This window comes from Temnothorax longispinosus, chromosome 7 (genome assembly GCF_030848805.1).
Source record: "Temnothorax longispinosus isolate EJ_2023e chromosome 7, Tlon_JGU_v1, whole genome shotgun sequence".
Classification (NCBI taxonomy): domain Eukaryota; kingdom Metazoa; phylum Arthropoda; class Insecta; order Hymenoptera; family Formicidae; genus Temnothorax; species Temnothorax longispinosus.
In genome coordinates, this window is record NC_092364.1 from 21,817,580 (window position 1) to 21,841,767 (window position 24,188).

At 47.4% G+C, this 24,188-nt stretch overlaps 1 protein-coding gene across 1 annotated transcript in view; it reads right to left on the reverse strand.

Moving 5' to 3' along the window:
• The window catches only part of LOC139815560 (uncharacterized), a 94,407-nt gene extending 73,912 nt beyond the window's left edge, over window positions 1-20,495 (reverse strand). Inside the window, exon 1 of the mRNA XM_071782556.1 lies at window positions 19,126-20,495. Coding sequence (XP_071638657.1) covers window positions 19,126-19,259 — 134 coding nt within the window. The 5' untranslated portion in view covers window positions 19,260-20,495. The remainder of the gene's footprint in view (window positions 1-19,125) is intronic.
• Between the last annotated feature and the right edge of the window lie 3,693 nt (window positions 20,496-24,188).

A 24,188-nucleotide genomic window follows, 5' to 3' on the forward strand; every position in this document is an offset into this window, starting at 1 on the left:
ACGTCACGATGCAAATAAAAGACATGGTATTTTTCCATTAAGAGGAAACGGGAGAGGCGATAAAATCGGAAGCACGTAGACGTTGTGGGAAATGGAGAGCGTGGCACGCTGCTTCCCGATCGCGCGCGATTCGCACGATGATAATAATTACGTAAAGCCGCGATATCGGCGTGTGGTTTAGAACGCGAAATTGTATTACGGTAAAATAATGACTGCGTGAACGTCGAATCGGGGAACGTCCGTAAACTAACGGATACGAAATAAACAACGTTGTACTTTTAAAAACTTACGATGCATTTGTTGCAACGCGGACGTCTCGTCTCTATCGTAAAAAGTTCTAATTGAAAAGATTCTAGAGAATTTACAAGCAAAAGCGCGTGAAAATCCACATTCACTTTTTTCACAAAAGTTCGCTCTCGTGCATGCGCGAAAACTCATGAATGATTAAAATACCATGACGATACCTACTATTTCCTTCCTTGATGTTAGAAGATATACTCCTAATAATCGGAACCGATGCGATGTTGTAAACGCATTGTTGTAACGCAAACTTTCCTGTTTTGGTTTCACTTTCGCGACAGGAATTCGCATCGCCGCACGAGGGGTCGATTATCTTCTCGATACAATGCCAACCGAATGTATAAAATATGTTTCAATATTCGAGCAAAAAATAAACAATAAGATTTGTTTTCCCACCACATCTAACAAAACAAAATTTTGCACAATTTTGAATTTTTTTTATCTTCTTCTAGTTTATCATAAATCCTCGCCGTGTGACTCTATCAGTTTATTCCAGCAATATAGAAATTGCCTGCATTTTCATAAAATTCGTGGTAACTTATTTCAACCATCGGTGTGTCGCGTTGCAAATAAGTCGTGGCGCAAAAGCCGTTCCGGTTTGCGCTCGTCGGAAAATACGATGACTCTAAGCGAAAGATCACGCGACGTATCGACCACCACAGAGTCTAGCGGGACAGCCAGATTCCCAGAAAGATGATTACCCGTGCATATAGATAACGTCCCCGTATAATTCCTTTTTACCTTTCCGGTTAGCCTAACGACGTCGATGTGCAATCGTGCTCAATGAGAGGGAACGCCATTTAACTTGTCCCTAGCGCGGCGGGAGGAAAGGACAGCGAGCCATAGCTTCTGCCGCTTCTCTGTCCTGATAATCGCTACTTACCAGTGGCTACTTTAATGCTGCACATTTACGTATATCGTGTTAACAGAATTTTCTTCTCGGCACGAACGGCCGCGGATGCCGCGGACGCCGGCAGCCTAGTGCCTATTTAACGGTTGGCCGCGCGAACTAAGCGCCAGCTCTTTTTACTCTCGCGCGATCAGGGTAACGCGAATCAGCTGTTAGATCGTGGGAAGATCTCGCGTGGTCGCAATTAGCGCCGGAGTCAGCTCCTCGGAAAGATATCCCGCTGATACGCCAAAAATAAATCATTTACTCTATCCACCATTTATCAATCTCACGTCATACGCAATAAAGAATCAAAACGATATTTCGATATTTATCGACTCACCCTCTCGTACAGCACTTAAAGAGCTAAACGCTGAATATATAGACCTCAGACTCACCTGTAACAAAAGGGAAATGCTCTCGTTAGTCTCGTTAGTTGTTAATGCATCAGTCAGTTGGTTTCATGAGCAACGCGCGAAGGGGAAAGTGAAACGGATAAAATTAAATGCGCACACGCTCTCTCGCTGAAAAATCGCGGAAAGCGCCAGCTAACGATGAAGCGCCGCGGAACGGCAGGCGGGAGCTAATAATTATTTGCGGCACACTCGCAATTATCCGAGTGCGTGGAATCATGGATGAGGACCGCGAGCGGCAAACGTCCCACGCGGCTCACAGTTTTCGCCGCATTCAGGTCATCGACGGCTTGACCGTCCCACGTGAAAATATTCCGCGCGAGCAAGCGAGCGTATCGAGCGTGCGAGTGCGCGCCTACGATATCAGGAAAACCGGTGTAGCACATCGGCCGGCGCGATACGACTTGCATACGACCGGAGACGTTTAACGAGACGTCCCACGGTGTGACTGAAAATATACATTTAACCCATTGCACCCAGTCACCTCCTAGTCATCTTTGCGAGCGCGTCCGCCAGTGCACAGTTCCGTAACTATCGATTTATTCAATTTACTGACGTGTCATCGTCGAATGATCGATGCTACTCTACCCTCCTGCGAGGCACAGCGTGTAATTAAAATGTACGGTGAAATTTACTCGAAACGAAGTGTACACGAGCAGGTTCTTCCAGGTCTTATTTTCTCTACGATTATACCACGAAGTCTATTTCTTTTTTTCCTCGCGCGAAAGCCGATTACCGCTATGACACGTTGAATAAATAAAATGTAACCGAGCAAACGTCGTAACTATCGACTGTTAAGAGAATCGTAAGAAGCGACGGATGCCATCGACGGTATTAAGTACTTGTGCTTGACCGCCTTCGCGCGTTTACGACGTTCTAAATCGATGGATCGCTTCATCCTCACTGAACGGTCGTAACATAGGACTCGCATCTCTTAACGTATGCAAATCCGCTTGGCGACTCGTCGGGACAGGAAACCGTCTTAACCGTCCGATCGGTCGATCTCCGTGACGAAAAGTGGATGTGTCGCGACGTTCGTAAACGAAGCATAAAAGCATGCAAAGGAATGCATGACAGTTTGGCGGGGGTTGACACATATAAGTCAGAGATTCTTGAAACGAATGTCATCGCGAAATGTTAATATCTGATAAATGTTAATCGCGCAGGTGACTATCAATTTTTTCAAATTAATGACAGGTTCGACAGTGTTGAGCTCGAATCGCGCGATAAAGGTCACCAGTTTCGACCAGTTGGTATATTACAAATTGATTTATAAACCGTCATATTATCTTGTCTGCGTGATACAGCTGCAGCATCTTCGCTTTAGAAGATGTCGCCTTCTAAAACCGCACGAATACATCAGCACGGTAGGTTACGCTCGCTCGCTCGCCACAGGCCGGTAAAATTGATTTCGAAATCGACCACGGCGGACACAACCGCAGAAATTTGTTGCAATCGATTCGCCGTCGCTGCAGCAGAGCGCGCAAGCACGCTTAAACCCCCGCAACAGCGCGATTAAAGTAAACGCCACTTAAACGGTCAATTTTCTCGCGAAATGTTCCTTGCGCCAACGCGGTTGGCCAAAGTGCGGCGAATTTGGCGGCATTACCAGTCATTGCGAGATGGGATAATCATAGGGGACCACGGGGAGACGAATGCAAACAGATCAAAGCGTAAAAATCTTCTGCGACGTTTATCTGAAATTCATTGCGATGATCTCTGATCCATTATAAGAATGGAGCTAGCAATTTTTAGTATAATAATCCTTAGAGTAGAGTAATACATACGATTATCGTTCAAAGAAAGGTGAATTTTCGAAGCTTTTGACCTGCTAAGGCGTACTACCGATTTTGAGGAATAAATCTACGCACTTTTCACGTCACTCTATAAAATTCGATTTACGACAGTACCACATGCAAAGAGAATTTAATATTTCCACCCATACATATCTATTTTCAACTACAGACAGCTTACCGAGTTCGATTTTAGTGAATCGTCGCACGCGGCGAAAGTTTCGTGGTTATTATCTTGCAGTAACTTCGCGCTCGCGTCCTCGAGTGACGCGTATAAGACATAAAACAGAACGTAATATTCTAGCACATAGGCCGCGATGATATAGAATATCGAGCTTAGTGGAAACAAACAACCGGGATGAGTGCAGAGCACATGGCCCGGTCGATTTCTCTTTCCCGTGTATTTCTTCGATGTTAAGGATCCTTTTACGCTTACGCGTATTATTAGTCGCGCACGTTCACACTTTGTCCAGTAAAAAATAGCAAAAGTGCTTATATGAGCCGTGCCAGCAACCGACATCGCTTTTGCATGCCCACCTAGTGCCCGCCAAGTGTACACAGGTGTGGCCGCCGCGCTCGATTTATTGCCCTCTTCGTTTATTGCCGCGTGGCGAGAGATGTTGACGGCTGTGCGGTAACTGCATCCTTTCGACCCACGGTAATGTATATTCTTCATCGTTCGCGGACGATGTCGGACTCTGAGCCGCGTCGGCCACGCTTCAGTCATTAATTCCTACACCGAAAGTAGCAGGAGATTCATATCTAATTAGAGTTACCTCAAGACTTCTGGCGTTGTGTCGCGTGCATGTGCTCTATTAGCGGAGAAAAGTGAAAACGCGAGATAAATCTAACTTCGTAGCGCGAGAAGCGCAATTCGCCCCAAATCCCGCGCGCTACGTTTCGCGAGTTCCTCGAATCGCGTGGGGATTATTAAAAAAATCGCTCGCGATTACAGTGAGCAGCGGCGTCCTCCTCGTGATTAGAGCATGCGTGTCGGGGATTGCGTGCAAGCACACGCGCACGCATACAAGCGAGCTCGTCAGCTGTCGTTTCTCGCGCTCGCTCGAACGAGGAATGTGCGTGTCGGAAGGGAACCAATTCTCAGGTTTCAGCTGACGATTGCCGTCCGGTCGTCCGTGGTGTTGTTGCTAAGCCCAACCCATGAAACGAGAACGAATCCTGCTTTAGAGAGCCATTTCTTAAAAATGTTGCCACGCCTCTCATAATTAAAAAAGCACAAACCTAATATGTACCCTAAATAGAAAACGTCGCGGAACGAATTTTTTTTTCCAGACCGAAAACTTTATCTACTCAATAACGCTATTCGAATAAATGGGCGGAAAAGAAATCGAGTACACGGAGTTGAACGTTACACATTAATGGAGTTGCCACGAACGCTGCAATGCGACACGTGCGGGGCAACATGCTTATTTATCCAGCAGAATTGCGTCAAGTCGCAATCGCGAATGTGAATTTATTCGAGCACCTCGCGCTACTCGCCGTAGTATTCCTATTGCATCGATTGTAACGCGCGATTAGAGATTGCAAAATATCAACGCTCGTGAGGTATTCGACGTGTGTGTTCGGAGGGTTAGAGAATATCGAATGTCGTTTAATTCGCGTGATGTAAACCCGGCACGTAGAACGTACCGCGTAAGCACGCACGAAATCTCGGGCGAGCGCGTGCACTGCGCTATTGCGAAAATCATCGCAATGTCGGCCAAATATAGCTTCGCGTACACTTTCCTTTTGTGAACGCAAGAGCGAAACGCGAAGGTATATCGCTCGTACAAGTCGGCGATATATAATATAATAACGCAATGCGGTCGTAGACACGAGCAGGCGCGCATGTCGATATAGATACACCAAATTGCAAAGATAGATGCTCTCAAAGAAAGACGTAAACAGAATGCAAGACGTAATCCCGGTATTTCTTTTCAGAACGGGCAGCAAAAACGCGAGAGAAAGTCCTGTAAAGTTGACACTTTATGTTACCGCGTGCAATGGTGCAATCAAAATTACGGAATGCGAGGAAACCAGCATCCAGCGCGCTTTTATAATCGTTTCCATGCGATCGCGGTGGACAATAATAAATTCGGTCGGTTCGGTCAGTAAAACTCATCCGTATATAAATTTACATAACGCAACGCAATACGACAATGGAACGTAACTGGAAATAACAATAGCGGAAACATGTTGCACAATTCAATTATTTCCGAGCGTATTTTCTCCACAATGAAGGATTTAGTGACACTCAATTTATCCCAAATGCACCGCGGGAAATATTTTCACACATCGCGTGGGGCTGAAAAGGGATCTTAAGAAAGGGTTGCACGTCTCACTGAAGATGGATCTGGTGGATCGAGACACGACGCTCGCACCTCGAGAGACGCATTTCCGGTCGATTGACCTGCATTACGTCGCCGCGCCGATGAGGGTCCCGCGCAGCTGGGGCCCGGCTATTTACTACCGCATCGCGCGCACCGTCATTCGAATCTGGGACGGAGAAAGAGAGAGGACGGTAAGACGATATATCTCGGTGAACTATATCGATCGTCGCCCGACAACTGGCCCCACGGCCCGCGGGCTCGCGCACAGCCAGGCTCGCCCTTGGGATTCCTGCGAGGCGTGGGTGAACGCGCCTGTCTTTTTATTTGCAGAACAGCGATCCGGAGGGCGATCGCCGCGGTTTGCCGGATCGTTCCGACCGGATCGCAGCATGCGCTCGCCGGAGCGTAACCTTATTTTTACCTTGTCGGCCGGCCGGCCGGCCGGCGACGAGAACGACTCCGACTCTCTATTCCGCGAAGCGGCTTCTCGTCCTGCGCTTTTGCATTTTATTCTCGATAATGCGAAGAAAATTGGTGAAAAGAGACAACGTGAGAAAGCAAAGAGTTACAAAATCTACGCGAGAATAGTGTTATTGTTATAGCTTCGTTACTTTATCTCTAACAATGAGTTACACGAGTGCTTTGTTGTCCGAGATGTTAAGGAATTCGCGTAACATAATAAAAATAAAACAAGATGTGTCCGTAGTTGAAGAATCGTAAGAATAATGCAGTGACCATAACTCACTGTGACGAAAAAAAAAAAGAAAACGACAGGTACATTATTACGGTGTGTAAAACAGACATTCGCGGTCGGATTGTGCGTCGGGCACGGGCATATACACGCGGCGGCTGCTGGTACCAAAGCCTCGGAATATAATCTCGGAAATCGATGCTACGCAGTGTCTTGCAAATGCGAGAATAATAGGCTGTAAGAGGGAAGAGCAGCAGGTAGCAATAAATATCTACCTACGGTGAACGCGCGTTACAAGCTCACGGAGCACCGAAGAGAGCCGACGGCGCGCGCGCGCCGGCACGAGAAACAATAACGGCCCCGCTAATACGTCGCTCTTTCGCATAAGCACCGCGTGCGTACGCATGGCAGAATAAAAAGGGTTTAATGCACAAGAGCGGCGACGGCGTGCAGAGAGTGGCCCCCGACGACGACGACGACGACAACGACGGTATGCGAGCCGGTAAAACTTGTCCCATTCTCGACTCGCGCAATTCCTCCATATCCGACGCAATGCGCGCCGCAATTCCTTCGTACACAGGACGGAGTCGCTCCGTGAAACGCGTAGGCTGATTACGAGCCGTAATCGCGCGCGTAATTGCGCCAGTATAATCAAGGGGACGCGCGCGGAATAAAAAATCCGCGTCGTTCCGCCGTGCGGCCGATTTCACGCTGGGTTTTGCGGCCTATCGATTACCCGCGCGCGCGTCGTAGCGATCGCGCGTTCGATGCAAAAACGAGTCTCTTCCTCGTTGATAATAATCAATGTTAAATTCGCCAATATTCGAGGATATTTAATTTGCAACTTTAAATATTTAATTTTACACAGCCAAGCTTGAGATTATTAAACCATATTTCAAGACTTAACTACATCAAGATTAAACGGTAAGTAAAACTCGAATTAGTTATCTTTCTGAAAATTGTACCAATTATGTTTATCTCATACAGGAAGAAATTTATTAAGGGCGCAAGAAGACTTTATCGCAAGAGAGCAATATACTTAGCAATGTTCTTAATTTTTTCCACGAGATAATCGCATTGACGTAAGGGCAGGCGTATTGCGACACGATGAAAAATGCGGACAAGGTCGTTCCCTTTCGAATAGACACCACAATGCAGACGCGGAACTGCAATGCAAGCCGATGACTGCTTAGCGAAGTGGGACAACCAGAACGTCGGATTACTACTTTCAAACGATTTCTGGACATATCGTGGCTGCCCGCGATACGCAATCGACAGCATCTCCAAGAACCAGTCGTCCGCGCAAAAAGACACCGTTGAAGACCGTTATTTGCGAGACTTTCTACCCGCGCGGCAACTTCGGGAATATAACCCGCCGAGACGAAAGAAAAATAGGTAAACGAGAAAATCTTCGAAGCCAATATGTATCAATTCTTCTGCCATACCCAACCGCCGCGCCGCCGGCAACCAGTTCTCGCAATCGAGAATGGATTGAATAATGATCTAAAAATTATACACGTACTACGATTCCAGGAAACCGGCATCGCGAGGGATCAGCGAGGAATAAACGCCGCGCCGCCACGAAATGCGGCGAGATAGAGTCGGACGAAGATAGAAAGATACAGTATAGAGAGTATAGAGAGACGAGAGGCGATTGCGACGGCGGGTTTCTTCGTTAAGAGACCCTATGTGCACCGACCTCGTTACTACGCGGTCGCTCCCCTTCGGTTTCCGTTCGGTTAACCGTAAATTACAACTGCGACTGGTGTGTAACGAGCATAATGGCGACGGTAGTCGGGTGAAGGTCGGCCAACTCGAGCGCGGGAAACGAACGAGTGAGCGACGGCAAGGCGACAAGAAGCGGCATGCGCTACGCTCTACGCGCGATTCTTCTTCTTTTTTTTTCAGCGGAGAAAAATCGAAGGGAGAAACGAACCGTTCGACCGCGACCGATCGCGAGAAAGAGAGCAAAAATGAGTCGTCTAGTCGCGCCGTATAGAATTTTACACGAGAGAGAACAACACCGCCCGGTTGCGTGTCTTTGCAACGCGCTGTATAATGCGTGTCTGGATAAACCTGCACCTCCTGCTGCTTGTGAGTTACGTGGCGACTTCGCATCCCTTTTGTAACAAACGCTCCCCCGCTTTCGAGTCATTTCCGTCGCAACGATGGTGACTCTAACCCTCGTGTCGCATGCAGACGGGATTCATTATGGACGCCATTAATAGTGATGGGATCCGCAATGCGTTAGTAATAAATAATTTCGGGCATATATTTCTCTGTCTTTGTGCGTATGCTGGTTTTTGTCACTTTTTTTTAGAACTCCTCCTTCGTTCCGAGTTTAATTAAGGCGGAGGCGTGTGGGTCTGAGTGTCGAAGTTCCCAAGGGAGGACGCTTTTCCAATCGTGCGACAGACGTGGGCGTGAAACACGTAAAAATATCTTTGTCTCCGCGCTCCGAAACAGCGGAATGCAAGTCGCTCGAGAGCGAAGAGAGATGCATTTTTCATTCTTGCCCGGCCCGTGGATCACCTCGCGTCACGAGGTGCGACTTGTATCCTCGAAAATCAGATTAACGCCGCGAAGTTGTTCGACGCCCACGCTCCCCGCTTTCTGATTTAAGAACTGGTTTTAAAGGCACGATTAATCGCGTAAATGTAAATTCATTAACACTTTAAAGCACCATTTGTGGTCGTCCGACCATGACGTTTTCCTGGACCGGACAAGAATTTAGTCATTCAACATGCTCTAAGGACACTTTAATATGCGTTTGCATGTCACAAAATGACTGCCCGCTTTATGTATGTCAATGAATATGTTCAATATTATCAGATAAAAAAAAAGAAATCTTGAAATTTATTACTTCCTTCCGAAATAAAAGGGCCCGAGAGAGAGCTTAAAAGCTTAACGTTTCAGAATTTCTAAAAATATCTAAAAGACTGGTCTAAAAACGAAGGATCAGTCCAGGTTTGACTAGACAGTTTTAATGAAACGAATTGAATTGTTACAGGATCGACAAATCCCCGCCGATAGATACAAAGATACCCGTCGTCAACCGCTTCTTCGAAAGTTTCCTCCCTCCTCTCCACGGTTACATTGCTCGAGACTGTATCTCGTTACTACGCATTCGATAAAACAAAAGTAACAAAGGACCGCGCGAAGTAGCCGCATGATTCGCCGCTACGATCGAGATAAAAGCCTGGGATAGGGAGAAGCAAGAAGCAACGAAGAAGCCGATGGATAACGCGCATTTCGCGCGCCACAAGACGTTATATGTACGAATAAACCCTCTTTTCTCGCGAGAAAAGGAAAAAGGAAAAAGGTAGATCCTGCGACAGAAGGACAAGACGCACGCGGAAATGAGACAAACAGGAACGTTATTTATATTTGAACGTGTCACTTCCAGATCCGGCAAAATAAGCTTCGATTTACTCCGTGAACGTTCACGTCATGAAGAGTTACGTCGCGAGCGGAATAAAGATAAAATAAAAATAAAATTACAACGCACACGTGTTTAAAGAGCGAGCTAATTTAAGTAAAAGTATCTCAAGACACGTGTGACAAGACCGACGTGGCCGTTAACACGCTCACGCTGAAACGTGATGAGCGTGGCACGACATTGGGGCGTGCAGCGAGAGCAGGCGACCGACGTAACCTGAGGATCCGGGCAAATTCGAAAGTTGTTGCGCCTTCGAGAGCGACGTCGAATCGACACTTTCCCATGTTCGGCGACGGCGGACGGGGGCGGCAGAGACCAACAGAGACCTACGAAATAACCCTCCCGGAGAGTCGTGACGGCACAATGGTGCGCGAGCGGTGTGATCTGGGCCAAAGGTGTCCCGCCGTAAGGGATCGTGACTCATAGATCACTGCAATATCGCGAGCGATCCAACTGCCGCCCTTCTCTCTTTCTCTCCCTCTCCGTTTAGATTTTTCTGCAGTTAGTATGTGTCGTAATACCTTGACAACTGCGCATACCACCGCCTCTCCGCCAGCGGTTTCCCTTTCGGTGTCGTGATCGCACTCTCGCGTAGATCGTTCGGTTAGACTCGAGCTCGATTGAAATTCGCCGATCTTACACGCCGCTAGATACATCAGATCTCGGCCCCTCCGATCGCAACGTCTCTCGACGGACTCCACAATTCGAATTTTATTCTATAGAGCTTCACCCTGTCAGTCGAAAGCCTTCGTGACTACCGTATGAGCACGTCTTATTAAACAACCCTACCGCGCACGATGACGACGATTATCACCGGTGCAGATAAAGTCGCTGATAAAGCGCACCATGTCGAGGCGTTCCGTCGTCGCCTTAATTATGTTTATCGGTCCGCCCGATCGGAACGTCGCAATCTAACAAAGAGCAGAAAGACAGCAAGGGAGAGAATCAACGGCGAAAAAGAGCGACCGATGAGCCCCGATCTTCACGGGCGAGAAAATACGCGATCGCGATGACGAACAATCACCGTCTTTCCCTCTCAAGGTCGTCGCTGCCGTCGCCGCGGCCGCCGCCGTTGATCATTGGCCACGGATCGATAACTACTGCTGGAATCGCTCGCAAATAGTCGGCGATTGTCAGTCCGCTTCGTCGAAGTCGGGCATCAAATTCCTTCAGTCGAATATCTTCTTTCGAGGAAGAAATATAGAAATTAATTTGAATATCCTTCAAACACGCTAGAATGAACGTTTACAGGAATTTTTTAGTTTACATTATGCATTGCGTCGAAGAAAAGAAAAATAAACGAAACAAATAATGTTAACGAGAAAACACGCCAGTATTTAAATCGAACGTGTCGTTTGATATCCAAAATAAGCAACGCATGCTTACTCAGTCGCGGCCGAATCAACCAAAATAATGTGAACGGAAGGTCCTCCGCCAACGCGCGCGCCGAAACCCATAGAATTCATGAAGCATCTTCCTCGAAAGAGAAAGAGAGAGGGAGAGAGAAAAGAAGCTTTGTCATGCTAAGTGAATAAATGCGACTGCTGCATGCGCAGGAAGCATCCTTAAAAGCCTAACTGCAATGTGCGAGGTCTGACTGTACGACGATGAAGGACTTTGGGGAGAGACAGCTGTTGCTTATCGAGAAGAAGCAGTTGGATATGTTTCCTACCCTGAACCGTCGCGAGATTAAAGAAAAATCCTGCAGCGTCGGTCGCAACAGGCAGCCGGAGAAAGAAATCGTGTGATAACGATCGATTGATGTTCTTTTATTACATACATATACATTTGTCGAAATCGATCTCGAGAAAGTCTCGAGGGAGATTTTCTCGCGTTTCTAACGCGCGCAAGTTCGTTGTGCTGTACGCAATAAAAACGAGCTGTCGAACGAAATCTCGTTCAACAAAATTCGATAATATCGAACATCGAATTGTTCTTCCTGGGATAATTAAGTTAAAGAAATCTATTGGCGTAATTAACTCGATATCGTAATTGCGATATATAAATAATTCAATATTGCCAACGATATAATTAAATATTTCCCCCGTCATCTCGTCTCGCTTTGAAAACAACGCAAGGAGCGTTGCTCGTTTCAAAGCATCCACGCGACAGCTGCATCGCTCGCTTCGACAATTGAACAAACACAATTATCCCGGGCTCCCAGATAATTTCGAATGCGACATAATTTTATTCGGAGTTACGTCAGTCAATGCGCTGTATAGACTCCGATCGTCCACATATGGCACATTCCCCACCCTACGTAGGGGGATCATGACATTCGTGACGGGTATATATCGAATCGACTTGGCGAATGCGCCCCGTGATCTCGTTTTCCCCTCTCGACGGAAGGTCGTCTTCGGCGACCGGATCGCGCGACACAAGGCCCAAACAAGTGGGCAGGCGTATAGCAGCCTGCTCGCCGCACTAATTGCAAGTGCCGTTACCGGGTACTTTCCAGATGGCATGCCCGTTCCTGTCGCGTTAACTCGTCCACGGTCGTTCGATCTCGCGTGGATTGGATTTTTCCTTCCACTCGATCGCTTCCTCTCCCCCCCCCCTCTCTTTCTCTCTCTCTTTCCTTTTCTCTCCCGACTTTGTCGCGGGAACGATTCTTCGAAATGACGTTGCCAACGGGAAAGTCATGTGCACGCGCGATTTGTTCATTGAACTCAGTTAAACCCAAGTAATATGTTACGGATGCTCAAACGTGCATTTATTTATTGCAAATATGTTCGGTGTCAGTACTAAATGAAACCGTCTTTCGTATGTACGTCTGATATGAAGATGTACATCGTTGTCGCAAGAGTCGAGATCAAATGGCAATATGATGTTATCTCTGTCGCTTTTGCATTGGAGTAAAACGGTCACATCTCGGTATCTCGCGTGCCATACGGTAGCTACGTTCCTGGCTACAAAGCGAACGCATACCTTTACCACGTGTATCTATTTTTTCGTCTCTCTCTTTCTCTCTCTCTTCATCCACATACCTCATCGGCGAGAGTAATAATCGCGACGCGCCCCCTCGAGAAACGATATTGAGTACCCACACGGCGCACGGCGGTCGTGAGCTTCAAGGAGAGACATCACACAATATGCGATATCGGTGAATTACGAAGCGTCGCGCGCCGCAGGAATTTAAACGCGCGACACTGTCAGGGGGACGCGCTCTTTATGGTATCAGGTTGGACCTTAGAATATACACGAAGGCGTGCGACAGGGATACGGGCGCGCGAGGAGCAAGAGACGGGGAACTAGAGAGGAGCGAGTTTGGCGTGGGTTGAAAATAGCTCGTGGCCGGGCGGAGTATGCCGAGACTGTCCGCTATGCACTTGCCATTCGATATTTATATCCTTATAAGTAAGATACGCTGGAATACCTCCACCTCTGGCAATCGGGCGACCGTACAAAAGGACGATCTGCGCCCGACCGAAGATATACCGGCCGCGAGAGAGCCAATATCCCGAGACATCTCGGAACACAATTCGTTTTACGAGCTGCACGCGGCGAGAGCCCGCAGCAGACCGCGAGTATTTATTTTCCGCCGGGAACGGGGGCCCGCATATAAGGGACTCCTTCCTTCCCTTCGTTATCGTTCCGGACACATACGCGAAAGACATCGTCGCATTTTCCGTTACCACCGGAAACTGCGCGACTGCGCGAGGATGAGGCTATTTTTCGTCGATCGCGAAGGACATCTCGCCAATACTCACCAATACGCGCCACGAATATGGGGAGATAAGATGCAGAGAGACAATATAGATGTAAATTACATAGCGTACAACTGTCACGCTCTATCGTATCTCCAGTAAATAATTTTTCTTTAATTTCTACAGAGAAAAAGAATGAGATTTTTACGGCATATAAATTGGTAATATCAACGTCTACTTCAACTTATATCTGGAATTTGTCGAAACGCTTTACACATCTTATCCGGAAATTCTCAAACAACTTTTACTGAAGATATATGTATGCACGATTCAATATTCCGCGGAGCACACGCGATAAACATTTTCGCTGATTGAAATGCGTCGATGACTCTCGAGTGCCGTTTTTCCAACATGCACAATCATCTTTAGAAGATGACTGTACACACACATATATTATTATTATTAGGCATGTGTGTACAAATGGAAGAACACTAGAAAGCGTTCGATGAATAAATCATGCAAGGACACAGCCTCGAAAGATTAAAACGCGCTTCGGCGAGGATCTCTTGAACTTCGAGCCTTTTAACAACCGTACTTGCAAGAGATTCTCTCGCGTTCGTAAGCGAGAAACAGAAAGAGAGAAGCTATCATATTCCGATAAGTTTCTTCATTTTCGGTCAATGGGATAAGCACGATTTGCCGAAATTCGTTTTCTGTCATCTCGAAATGAATCGGGATGATGCGGACGCGGCGACGAGACGCACCGACGATTAACGTGGCAGTGAAATCACATTTAACGCAAGAGGCAATTTTGCAAATTGGCAGATGAGTCGACGTACACGCTCGATATAAAACGCCGCGTCTCGCGCGCTTCTCTCGCCGTAAGTATCGATTACGCGGCCAGAATCGCTTAATTGGTGGGAAAGGAATGCTCTCTCTCTCTCTCTCTCTCGCCACGAGTTTATTTACCCTCGCCCGCGACTAACGCTCCCTAAGGCCGATACAGACGTAATATTTATACCGAGGCCCCGCCGTGGCCGACGTTTATGGCGTCGGCTTGACGATTCGTGCACGCGGCTGAAGAGTCCGCGGGCTGGCAGCGCGCCGTTAAGCAACGACAGGGCTGCTTCGCTTATCGCCGGTTTACTGTGCGGAGCGGTTATGAATAACCGCCTTACGCGGCCGGTTAACGAACGCAGAAAGAAAGAGGAGAGCGTTCGAGCTCGTAGGGAAATCGAGTCGCGCAGCGGGAAACCACGCGATTTCCGCGCGGCCGAGAAAGATTGTGTAACGCCAAATCGTTTTTTCGCGCTGAGCGACGCATTCCGCATTCCGCATTTTGCGCGCAATATAATTCGTGCACCGGGCCCCACGCGCACGACGCGATGTCGCAAACGCTACGGCACGGCGCGGCGCGCGGCGGTGAGATAAACATTGACGCGATTTGTTTGCGCTCGATTGCACGTACTCGCGATCGAGGAAGCGGCGAGGGAAGGCGAGGGCGAGGACAGGGAAGCGAGCTCGCTGAAAATTGATACCAGGAAGACTCTATTTATTTAATATCGTGACGATATACGATGTGTCACTCGCGATTGGGATCGCTATATCAAAGCGTGAATATAAACGCATGTGTTGAGGCACTGGATTCTCTTGGAAACTTCAGTTCCTCGATGCGCTTTTGTGTGCAGTAGACTACGTTAGAGTCTCTTACGAAAAGCGGAGAGAAAGAGAAAGAGAGGATGCAACTTCGTAATGTACAAGTGGAAATCTTAACCCTCTCGATAAGTACCACTGTTGTCCAGTGGTACCAGTGCAAGCATAACTTTATGGAAAATTAAACACTTGAAAAATCAACTTGTTATTCTGCCTTACTTATTGTTATCGTGTTTGTTATATTTATGTTGTAAAGAACGGGAAAGCGATAAAAGATAATTATTAAAAATTATTAAAAATTGCTCGCAGCGTTTAAAGTTCAAACTGTTAATACGGACGTATATATATATATATATTGTGAAGTATCCTTGTAAAATTATTCCACGCTGAAGCAAATAAAATCGCGGCCGGGCGGATCTCGTGAGAAATTCTAGAACGCGGCAGGTGTTGGGCAGAGCGCGGCGGCGATTATTATCTGATACTTTTAATTCCACGGCGTCGCTGTCACGAAGCGCGGTGATTGACGATTTGCATAAATCTCGACGGTGGTTAACGCATTTTTGATCCAAAACTCCCAAGCTCCCCAAGCTTAACGACCAATTTCAAATTTAATATCTCCTCCGAAAGATAGCCCAGTTTCTCCGCACGAGCCCCACTCGTGCGGGGGGTGCAGTTTGGAATATAAAAATTCCAGTGATCAGGTGGACTCGAACCCGGTTCCTCGGAGTTACGAGTCTGGCGCTTTACCACAAGATCACACTGCCACCCCAGGAAGGTCCCGGGTGCGTCCGGTTAAGAAGACGTTATAACATACCGCGAGACGAGAAGAAGTCGCATCACCACGTGTCGCGTTCTTGCAAAGTTATAAAAATTCCAGGATAGAGACAGTCTAACGGTAAATTAATCGTGATATTATTCACGGAGCTGATGCTCGAGTTCGCTGAAAGTGGTGTAAACGCAAAAGAATAACATATGATACGTAATCGTAAATACGTATATCGAAAGTATTTAATTCTCTCTCTCAGAAGAGAGATATATTAAAGCCACGCATTAGAAGAGATAACTCTGGAGAATCTCTTCTAATTCGCAGAAATTTATTTCCCGCCGTAATATAAGCCGCGGATAAAATGTTTAGCCAACTACCCGGCTTAGCAATTATCGGATATTATATCTACGTGACGCGTTAAAGTTCATCGAGGATTTACGATAGTTGAATTTCCAACGCTTGGCCGCGGCATGTAAGAGATTTATACGCGCGGCTGGTTAATCGTTAATTAGCACTATCACGATTAATCTTAAGCCTCGGGATTTTCCCCGCGCTTTCGTCGTTTCGCTCGATCCGATTTTTCAACTCGCAATCTCACCACGGAGGCCACATCTATGACCCAACACGATCAACGGTCGTCTATTACGTACCCAAATGATGCTAGTGAAAAAATGTAACGCTGTATTGAATTTCTATACACACAGATAAGTTTCTTATTTATTTTCTGCTATGATATCAACCATGTTTTCCTTCGCATTTGCGTAATTAAAAGCATTCCATTCCTCCCCTGTATGTATAATCGGCATCGATGACCCTTCCAAGTATAATATAATATCGCATCGTAAACCGAGTAATCTTACGTTGCGCTTGGCCGCAAGCATGAATTGCGTGCACGTCGTTGTCTTTCATGAATTTAGCATCATCGTTAGGGGAAGCGAATTGTGGGAAACCGATATAACCGATGGCGCTTGAATCAGACATATGGATGCCATTCGAGAGGATTTCTCCCCGGACCCATTTCCTTTAGAATTTTAGACGCAACAGCCGTTCGCAGGACACGTCATGCAGCTTCGGATTTGCGTGTGTGTGCCGTGTGGATGGAGGGGCCCTGAACGGCCTTGCATAGTTTCGGAAAAAGACCGTTTCGAGCGGCCTGCTCCACTCGTTCTTTTCGCCGGCGCGGCGGCGGCGCGGCGGAAACGTCTTCGGGGGAAGAGAGTAGCGGGAGTCCCTTCCCAGCCAAGTCGTAAAAGAATGTATCGAGACGAGAAGAACGAAGTCTCGACCTCGATCTCGCAGTGGGAACACTTTCTTTCACGAAGAGAGGTCCTCAGGGCCGAGGTAAGGGTGGCCCGGGGCCCTGCTCAACGAACGGAAACACGTGGGCGCCAGTAAGACGCTACGGTACGGTTATGGGTTAAGGAGAAACTCCCGACTGTCGTCGTCGTTGTCGCGACGAAATAATTTAGCGAGATTCCTTGACCTCTTGTGAAGTTAGCACCCCACTTTTGGAATTTTGATATAATAACGGCGGTAAAATACCGCGGCGAGAATATTTACAATGGTACCATATGTCAATATGTGTTTAGAAGCTGTTACTTTCTTGCTACGTGTAACGATCTATCGCAAGAAAAGGTAGCATTAGTATTCTCCGCGGTAAATCACTAAAAAATCGTAGACACGTGTGAAATGGTTCCATAACGAGCGCGTTTCCGTCGACGCGCGTGATTTAACACGCAATTACGCAAGGGAGCCCGATATCCGAGGGATTTGCGGAAAATTAGTTAAAGGTAAACCGGAGAGGCGCGAATAACGCGTGTCGTAACGCGATTATGCAGTAACTTTAATACGACGATAAAATGCGGATATAAATACGACGCAAAATTGAGTGACGATAAAACCTCGCTCATCTTTTCCCCGTAAAGCGAAAATCTTATAAATTAATTTAATGCGCCTGAGATAACCCTCAATTTTTCTCTCGCGATTAATCACGCTTGCGCGAAGAGCTAATATAATCATTCGTAATACATTATCGGATCTCTTAACCCGCGCTTAAATCGCGCGTAAATAAGTCATTAACGTTTTTATATTATTATTTTGACAGATGACGACCTACCGGCCGGACAATAAAACTAATAATAACAATGAAATTATTTATAGTGTATATTAACCATTTTATTAACCAAAACTCCCAAGCTTCCCAAGCTTGACGACCAATTTCTAAGTTTAATGTCTCCTCCGAAAGATAGCTCAGTTTCTCCGCACGAGCCCCCCACTCGTGCGGGGGGTGCAGTTTGGAACATAAAAATTCCTGTGATCAGGTGCTCTGTTTTAACGAACCGAGAAGGTAAAAAAAAATAAAATAAGGTCTCGCTGCAAAGGAAATGCGGTTTACGAAAGGTCCTCCGTGCGTAAGGAGCCTCGTTTCTCAAGCGAATTATATCCGATGCGCGCGAGAAAGGGGGACGCGATTTGACGCTATTGTGTGCGAGAGCGTGCGAATGCGATCTATCATCGTAGGTGATAAATGCGTGCGAGGTAACGCGCGAGATGCGGGTAATTAGTATCTCGCGACACGCGCGTGTCTCGATGCGATTACTCGTGGGTTTAATGGAAGCGCGAGCGTGCACAAAAAAGATTTTTGAAATGTATCGTATCGCGCGCACGTATGTCAGCGTGTAACAAAAGAACATATCGTATCGATAAGGCGTATTACGTCTTGAAGATAACTCCAACGGTATAAAGTACGGATTCACTTTAGCACGCAGCCAATTATCAATTTAATTATCCTTATCATAAGATATTGGCGTAACGCAAAGAAGGCCATTAAATTGTCGCGTTGAGTTTCTTATGCGGAACTTGACGGGAAGCCGCATCTGTTCGCGCACACAATACACAGGTATCAGATGTCGCGATAAAAAAAAAGCTCATTCTCTAACAGCGTTCATTATAGTGATCGACTCGAGCGTAAATATTGATAGACATCGAGCGCACGGAAGAGGTTAAGCTCGGCCTCGGGAGGTCACCGGAGTCGCGGCAGGTCGGAAGCGGCCTAGCCTCGTTAGGTTACGCGAAGACAAAGACAACCCGGGAGCGGGGGAGGGGAGAGAAAGAGAGTGGAGCGCGTCGCGCGATCGAGAGGAAGGAGAGGCAGAGGAAGCGGAGAGAAAGAGATGAAGCCGCGTGTTTCGAGTCGTGGCTTACCGTGCGAAAGGCTGTTCCTCGACCTCGTAGAGCTCCTCGAGGGTCTGTTTCGAGAGAAGTCTCTCCAGTCTCTCGGGCGTGGGAGCGAGATGCCCCGGGATGCTGGTAGTCTCGAACAGGCTGTCCGCGGTCATGGCCGTTGCTGCCAAGGGGGCTCCCGATCGGCGAGTTGAACGTAAACCACAAAATATCCAGGCGGATCCCGAAATATTCGGCGCGCACACACACTGATTCAGCCTGTCACTGACAACGACTCAACGAGAGAGGGTCTTTGTTATCCTTCCCCAAGTCGTTCTTCCCTCTCACTCACGATCGATCTTCCGATCCTCCGATCGCGGTGGACGCGAGCGAGCGCGCGCGCGGGCGCGCTCGTTTCCGTCAACGTCACGGAGCGCGAAATATCGCGTGGTTGTCTCGCGCGATAAACGCCACGGCCGCAACGCGCATCTCAGGGTGCGGAGAACGAGCGGGCTCGGCCGAGAGAGTTGTCAACGTCGAACGAACGGAACTCGGAACAGTCGGAACTCGGAAATCGTCCGGCAGCGGGCAGGCTCACGCGCTTGCCGCGTGAAGTTATCCGCACGTCGTGCGCGCGCGCACGCAAACACACCCGCGGGACACACTTCGCCTCGTAACCGACTTCGGCCCGTGCACGCGTCGTTTCCGCTCTTGCACCGGGCGCGCGCCCCGGATCGCGGCACACGCTCTTAATCCCTGGCTCCGTACCCTCGACCTCGACGCGCACTCGTCCACACGTTACGACGATCCACCGACAATTGAGCCTGCCCTGCCGCCTGCCGCCGATGTCCCCACTACCGCGCGCCAGTACAAGCGATGACGACGGTCGCGAGACGAGTAGAGGGAGGGGACGGAGTGGCAGCCTGGCAGGGCGACCGCGACGCGAAGACTGCCGAGCGCCGGCGAGCGCGGCCGAACGGCTCGTTCAAATGCGCGCCCGTTTACTTCCTATCTCGGGACTCGGGATCGCCTGGAGCGCGAGTTTAGGATTCAAAACCTTTGGGCGACGTTTTAATGTTCCCCAGATTCCCCTGATTTCTTCTCCTACACGCGCATACCTGACTTTAGCAAAACAGGAAGGAACCTGCCCGCGATAGGATTTTTCCCGTTGTCGAATGGCTGTTCTGTTTCTCTCTCTCTCTCTCTTTTCTTTCTTCGTTTTGTTGCTGCGTACTGTGCACTGTGAGAAAGTATAGCGGCATGCTCGATCTGCGATTTCTTCCAATTATCTCGCGCATTTGAATAATAATCAGATAAATACAAGTATTTTTTGTAATATGGGCGCGAGCATGCATACATCAAAGAAATAGAAAACGGTCCCCGTCGCAGCGTCGTGGTCGTCGCGTTTTAACACCTGGCGTGCCGTTTCTAAGCGGCAAACTTCATTCGAATTGTTTGAATTAAATGAGAGAAAGATGGCCGAGTGCGTTATTATCGATTTAACAACTCACAGCCACGGGCGCCGCGATATTTTCCGTTCTATTTTACATCGTTAATATCTAGCTATCTAGCATTTCAAAGTTCATTGAATATGCGCGCGCGTGCAACAGGACAAGCGCGAAACTTGGTGCGATAGCCTCTCAAGTGTGGCTTATAAATAATTTATCGTTTTCCGGCATCTCTTCTTCGGCCTTTCGAATTTTACGCACGGTCTTAGGCTAGACGGGCGTACCTCCTCTCTCTCTCTCCTTCCGCGTATCCTTCGGACTCCCATATCCTCAAAGCTCGGCCGTGTATTCAGAGCCGGTAAATTGAATAGCTTGCAGTCTCACTGCCGTAAACGGTCCTCCTTACTTCGCGGAGTAGCAAACAAACGCGAAGCCAGGAGGCCTGTAAAGCATGACAGGATCTTGTCAACCGCCGTACATGATTACGGCGAGCGAGCATGAATAATGGAATGCATAATTTATCGGTTTTGCAGCGAAAGACCGGTACCGTGGTGCGGGAGGGAGCGACGGCGGCTAAAAAGCAGGGGGGAGGGGAAAGATAGAAAAGGAGAATAGGGGGAACGAGGATGTGTGCCGCGATTACAACTATACGCGTGTGCGTTACGGATCCTTTTAATAAGCCGCCGCTTTAAGGCTTCCGACGCGTAAATAAATCAGGCGATCTCGATAAGGACGACCGTTGTCTACGACGTGCGCAATGTGTGCACAGTGCATACGCACGGAGCTTTGAATCTAGAGAGACATGTTAACGCGGTGATAGATTGACCGCATTGCGCTCGTATTTTTTTCCCCTTTTTTTTTATCGCTTTCGTCGCCGTGCCCCGGGCACGGTTTCGGCGCACGCTCCGATACGCAACGTTGATAAGTAAAAAACGAGCCGCGGACTTCAAGTGCGCAATGAAAAGTGGCCTGCGATGTAACAGTTTAAACGGAATTCGGGGCAGAACGTTCGGCGTGCGCCCCGTAGAGATAAATCTTCTCCGTTCTCGTCACGTCAGACAGTCAATGGAGTAAACTTCTTAAACGCCTCGGGCTCCGTACAACGTACACACGAGATCGTAAATGTCTTGTGAATCGTGAATTCGTCCGCGTCAGGCATATCGGAGGAATATTTGGGACGCGTGCTCCTTGTCTAATTATTCGCTCGTTTAAAAACGCTGTCTTGAAACAACCGATATTTCGTAGTTTAATATAATATACTCTTTTTACACATTAATATAATAATTAATAATATAGCAATATAATAATGTTTCTCGAATAACTAACAGTTATGATGCGCACATTTAGACGGGAAGCACGCGCCTCGATATACGTGCTTTAAGGCACTTATGGCCTCGGTGTGTACATATTCGTCACACTTTAGACATGTTCGGCAAACTGCACGCGCGAGTATATATAGGTCATGCCACAACGAACAAGGAAAAAGCGAAAGAATGCAGCTTGCTGTAACATATATATGTATTACGTGCCGGTAGATGATGTTAGATATCGGCAGTTGTCGCTCGTATTTCGTCGGCTCGGCCAATCGCGACGTGTCTCAATATCGCGTTCATAACGATTAAAAAATGCAACGTCCCACTCTTTCGTGCTCACGTCTCCTCCTTTGCCTCGGGTCTTCCCGTCTTCCTTCCATCTTGTACATCCGGAAAGATTCCGAGAGACGATGACGACGTCGATGTGCAGGTGATTCATGGCACGACGCGACGCCATGCGTCCATCGAACACGTTCATGCGATTTTTCTAGGATCAGCCTCTGACGAACGCGGTTAAATTTGTAGGAGGGGAAGACAAAAATACACAATTTGACTGTCTACAAATATTCTACGTTTTTCTGTTTTAAGATTATCCGGCCTAAGTTGGCGTCAAGAATATCTCAAGCAACTACCTGGCAATTAATTCCAAGAAATAAACAAAATCTTTTATTTTTTACCTGATTTTAAAGTTAATAGGCAGTCTCAGAAATAGGTTCTCTCTGACGGCTCGTATGAAAAGTCATAAAAATAATCAAGTTACAAGAGACATTGAAACCGTACAGGTCAGCACCCAGGTAGATGCAAAACAGGCTTAAACAAATATCTGGTTTCTCCTATTCAATCCAAACTGTCAGTTTTACTGTTCTGCTTTTCAATATTACGATACGATATTAATACCGATAAAATAATTTTCAAAATTTTTGGGATTAAAAATGATTGAAATCGCAAGTTGTACGGAAAGTTTAACAATAGATTTGAAATAATCCTAAAAATTATGAAAGTCATCGGTATTCAGAACTGCGAGCTAAAGTGAGCAAGTTTTTAGTGAACTAAAGAGATAATCGAGTGAGTTAAAAATGCCGAGTAAAAGCGTGTGTTCGACACAAAAGAAGCGACTTGAGAAACGAAACACTTGAAAGGAATATTTCGAGGAACTAGGAGGATCGTTTTGCGGTTCCGGTACAATAGACTAGCCACAAGTGATTGTTAAGAAAAAATGTGACTTGAAATTTTTAAAGCGTTTCTCACACAAAAATGCATTTTGTTCGCCCGGCGAAAAAGATACCTGAATAATCGTTAAAGCAGTCATCTTCATTCTTGCGAGACCGTAGAGGAAAGAATTAAATTCTCCACGGAGTAAACTAGAATAAACTCGTTCTTTTCTTTTTGACGATTGAAAACTCGATTTGTTGCTACCGTCTTATCGGCAACGATTTCACGGATATCCGAGCCCATTAGCGCTGACTGTTAACATTGGCGCGCCGCGCCAGATAATTAACTTCGACCCGGCGTTTAACTGTGTTTAGTGCACGTGCGGGAAGGAAACTATTTCGAGCTCGCGGCGTGTCGACAAGGAAGTAATATTTCTAATGACGTTACTGGGGCGTGCTAAGTTTCGTTACAAGATACCAAGTCAGTATATTAAATGTAGACATTAGTCAGTTAATGTTTATCGGCAAGAAAGACAGAAAGAGAGAAAACGAGGGAAGGAGGAAGGGAGAGAGACGGTGCGTGTCGGACGCGGAGACTTAATTGGACCATAACTCATCTCGCGCAGCGTCTTCCTCTCGCGGCAGGTAAACGCCGTTTCTTTTCCGCGCGCCTGTATTTCTTGGGTCTTCCCGAGTTCGCGCATGCTGATGTGTGTCCGCCGATGATCTCGTGATACGCGGAACTCTTGCGCGAGACGCAGTTCGAGCAGAGATAGCTTCACGAAACATAAAGATAATAAATAAGGATAAGGCGGAGAGAGAGAGAGAGAGAGAGAGAGAGAAAGAGAGAGAAAGAGAGAAATCTCTCGTAAGCCATACGGTTTCACGAACGTGCGAAATGAAATCTCGCTGACAATAGACGCAGAGGGTTAAACGATATATTTCGCCAAAGTAAATGTACCGACACGATAAAATTCGACAACTCGACGTTATAAGTTCTCGCGGCTTTCTCAGAAAACTCTCTAGGAACTCGAATATCCCCCGCGGTGAAGTCATCGTAATTCCGTAAGGAACATCGACGAGGATATCCGACGCGAAATGATAAACGAAAAACGTTTCTCCGTCGTATCCGAAACGCTCCTCGGAATTCCATTTCCCGCGGAGGATCCACGGTGGCGAAACGGACGGACGCC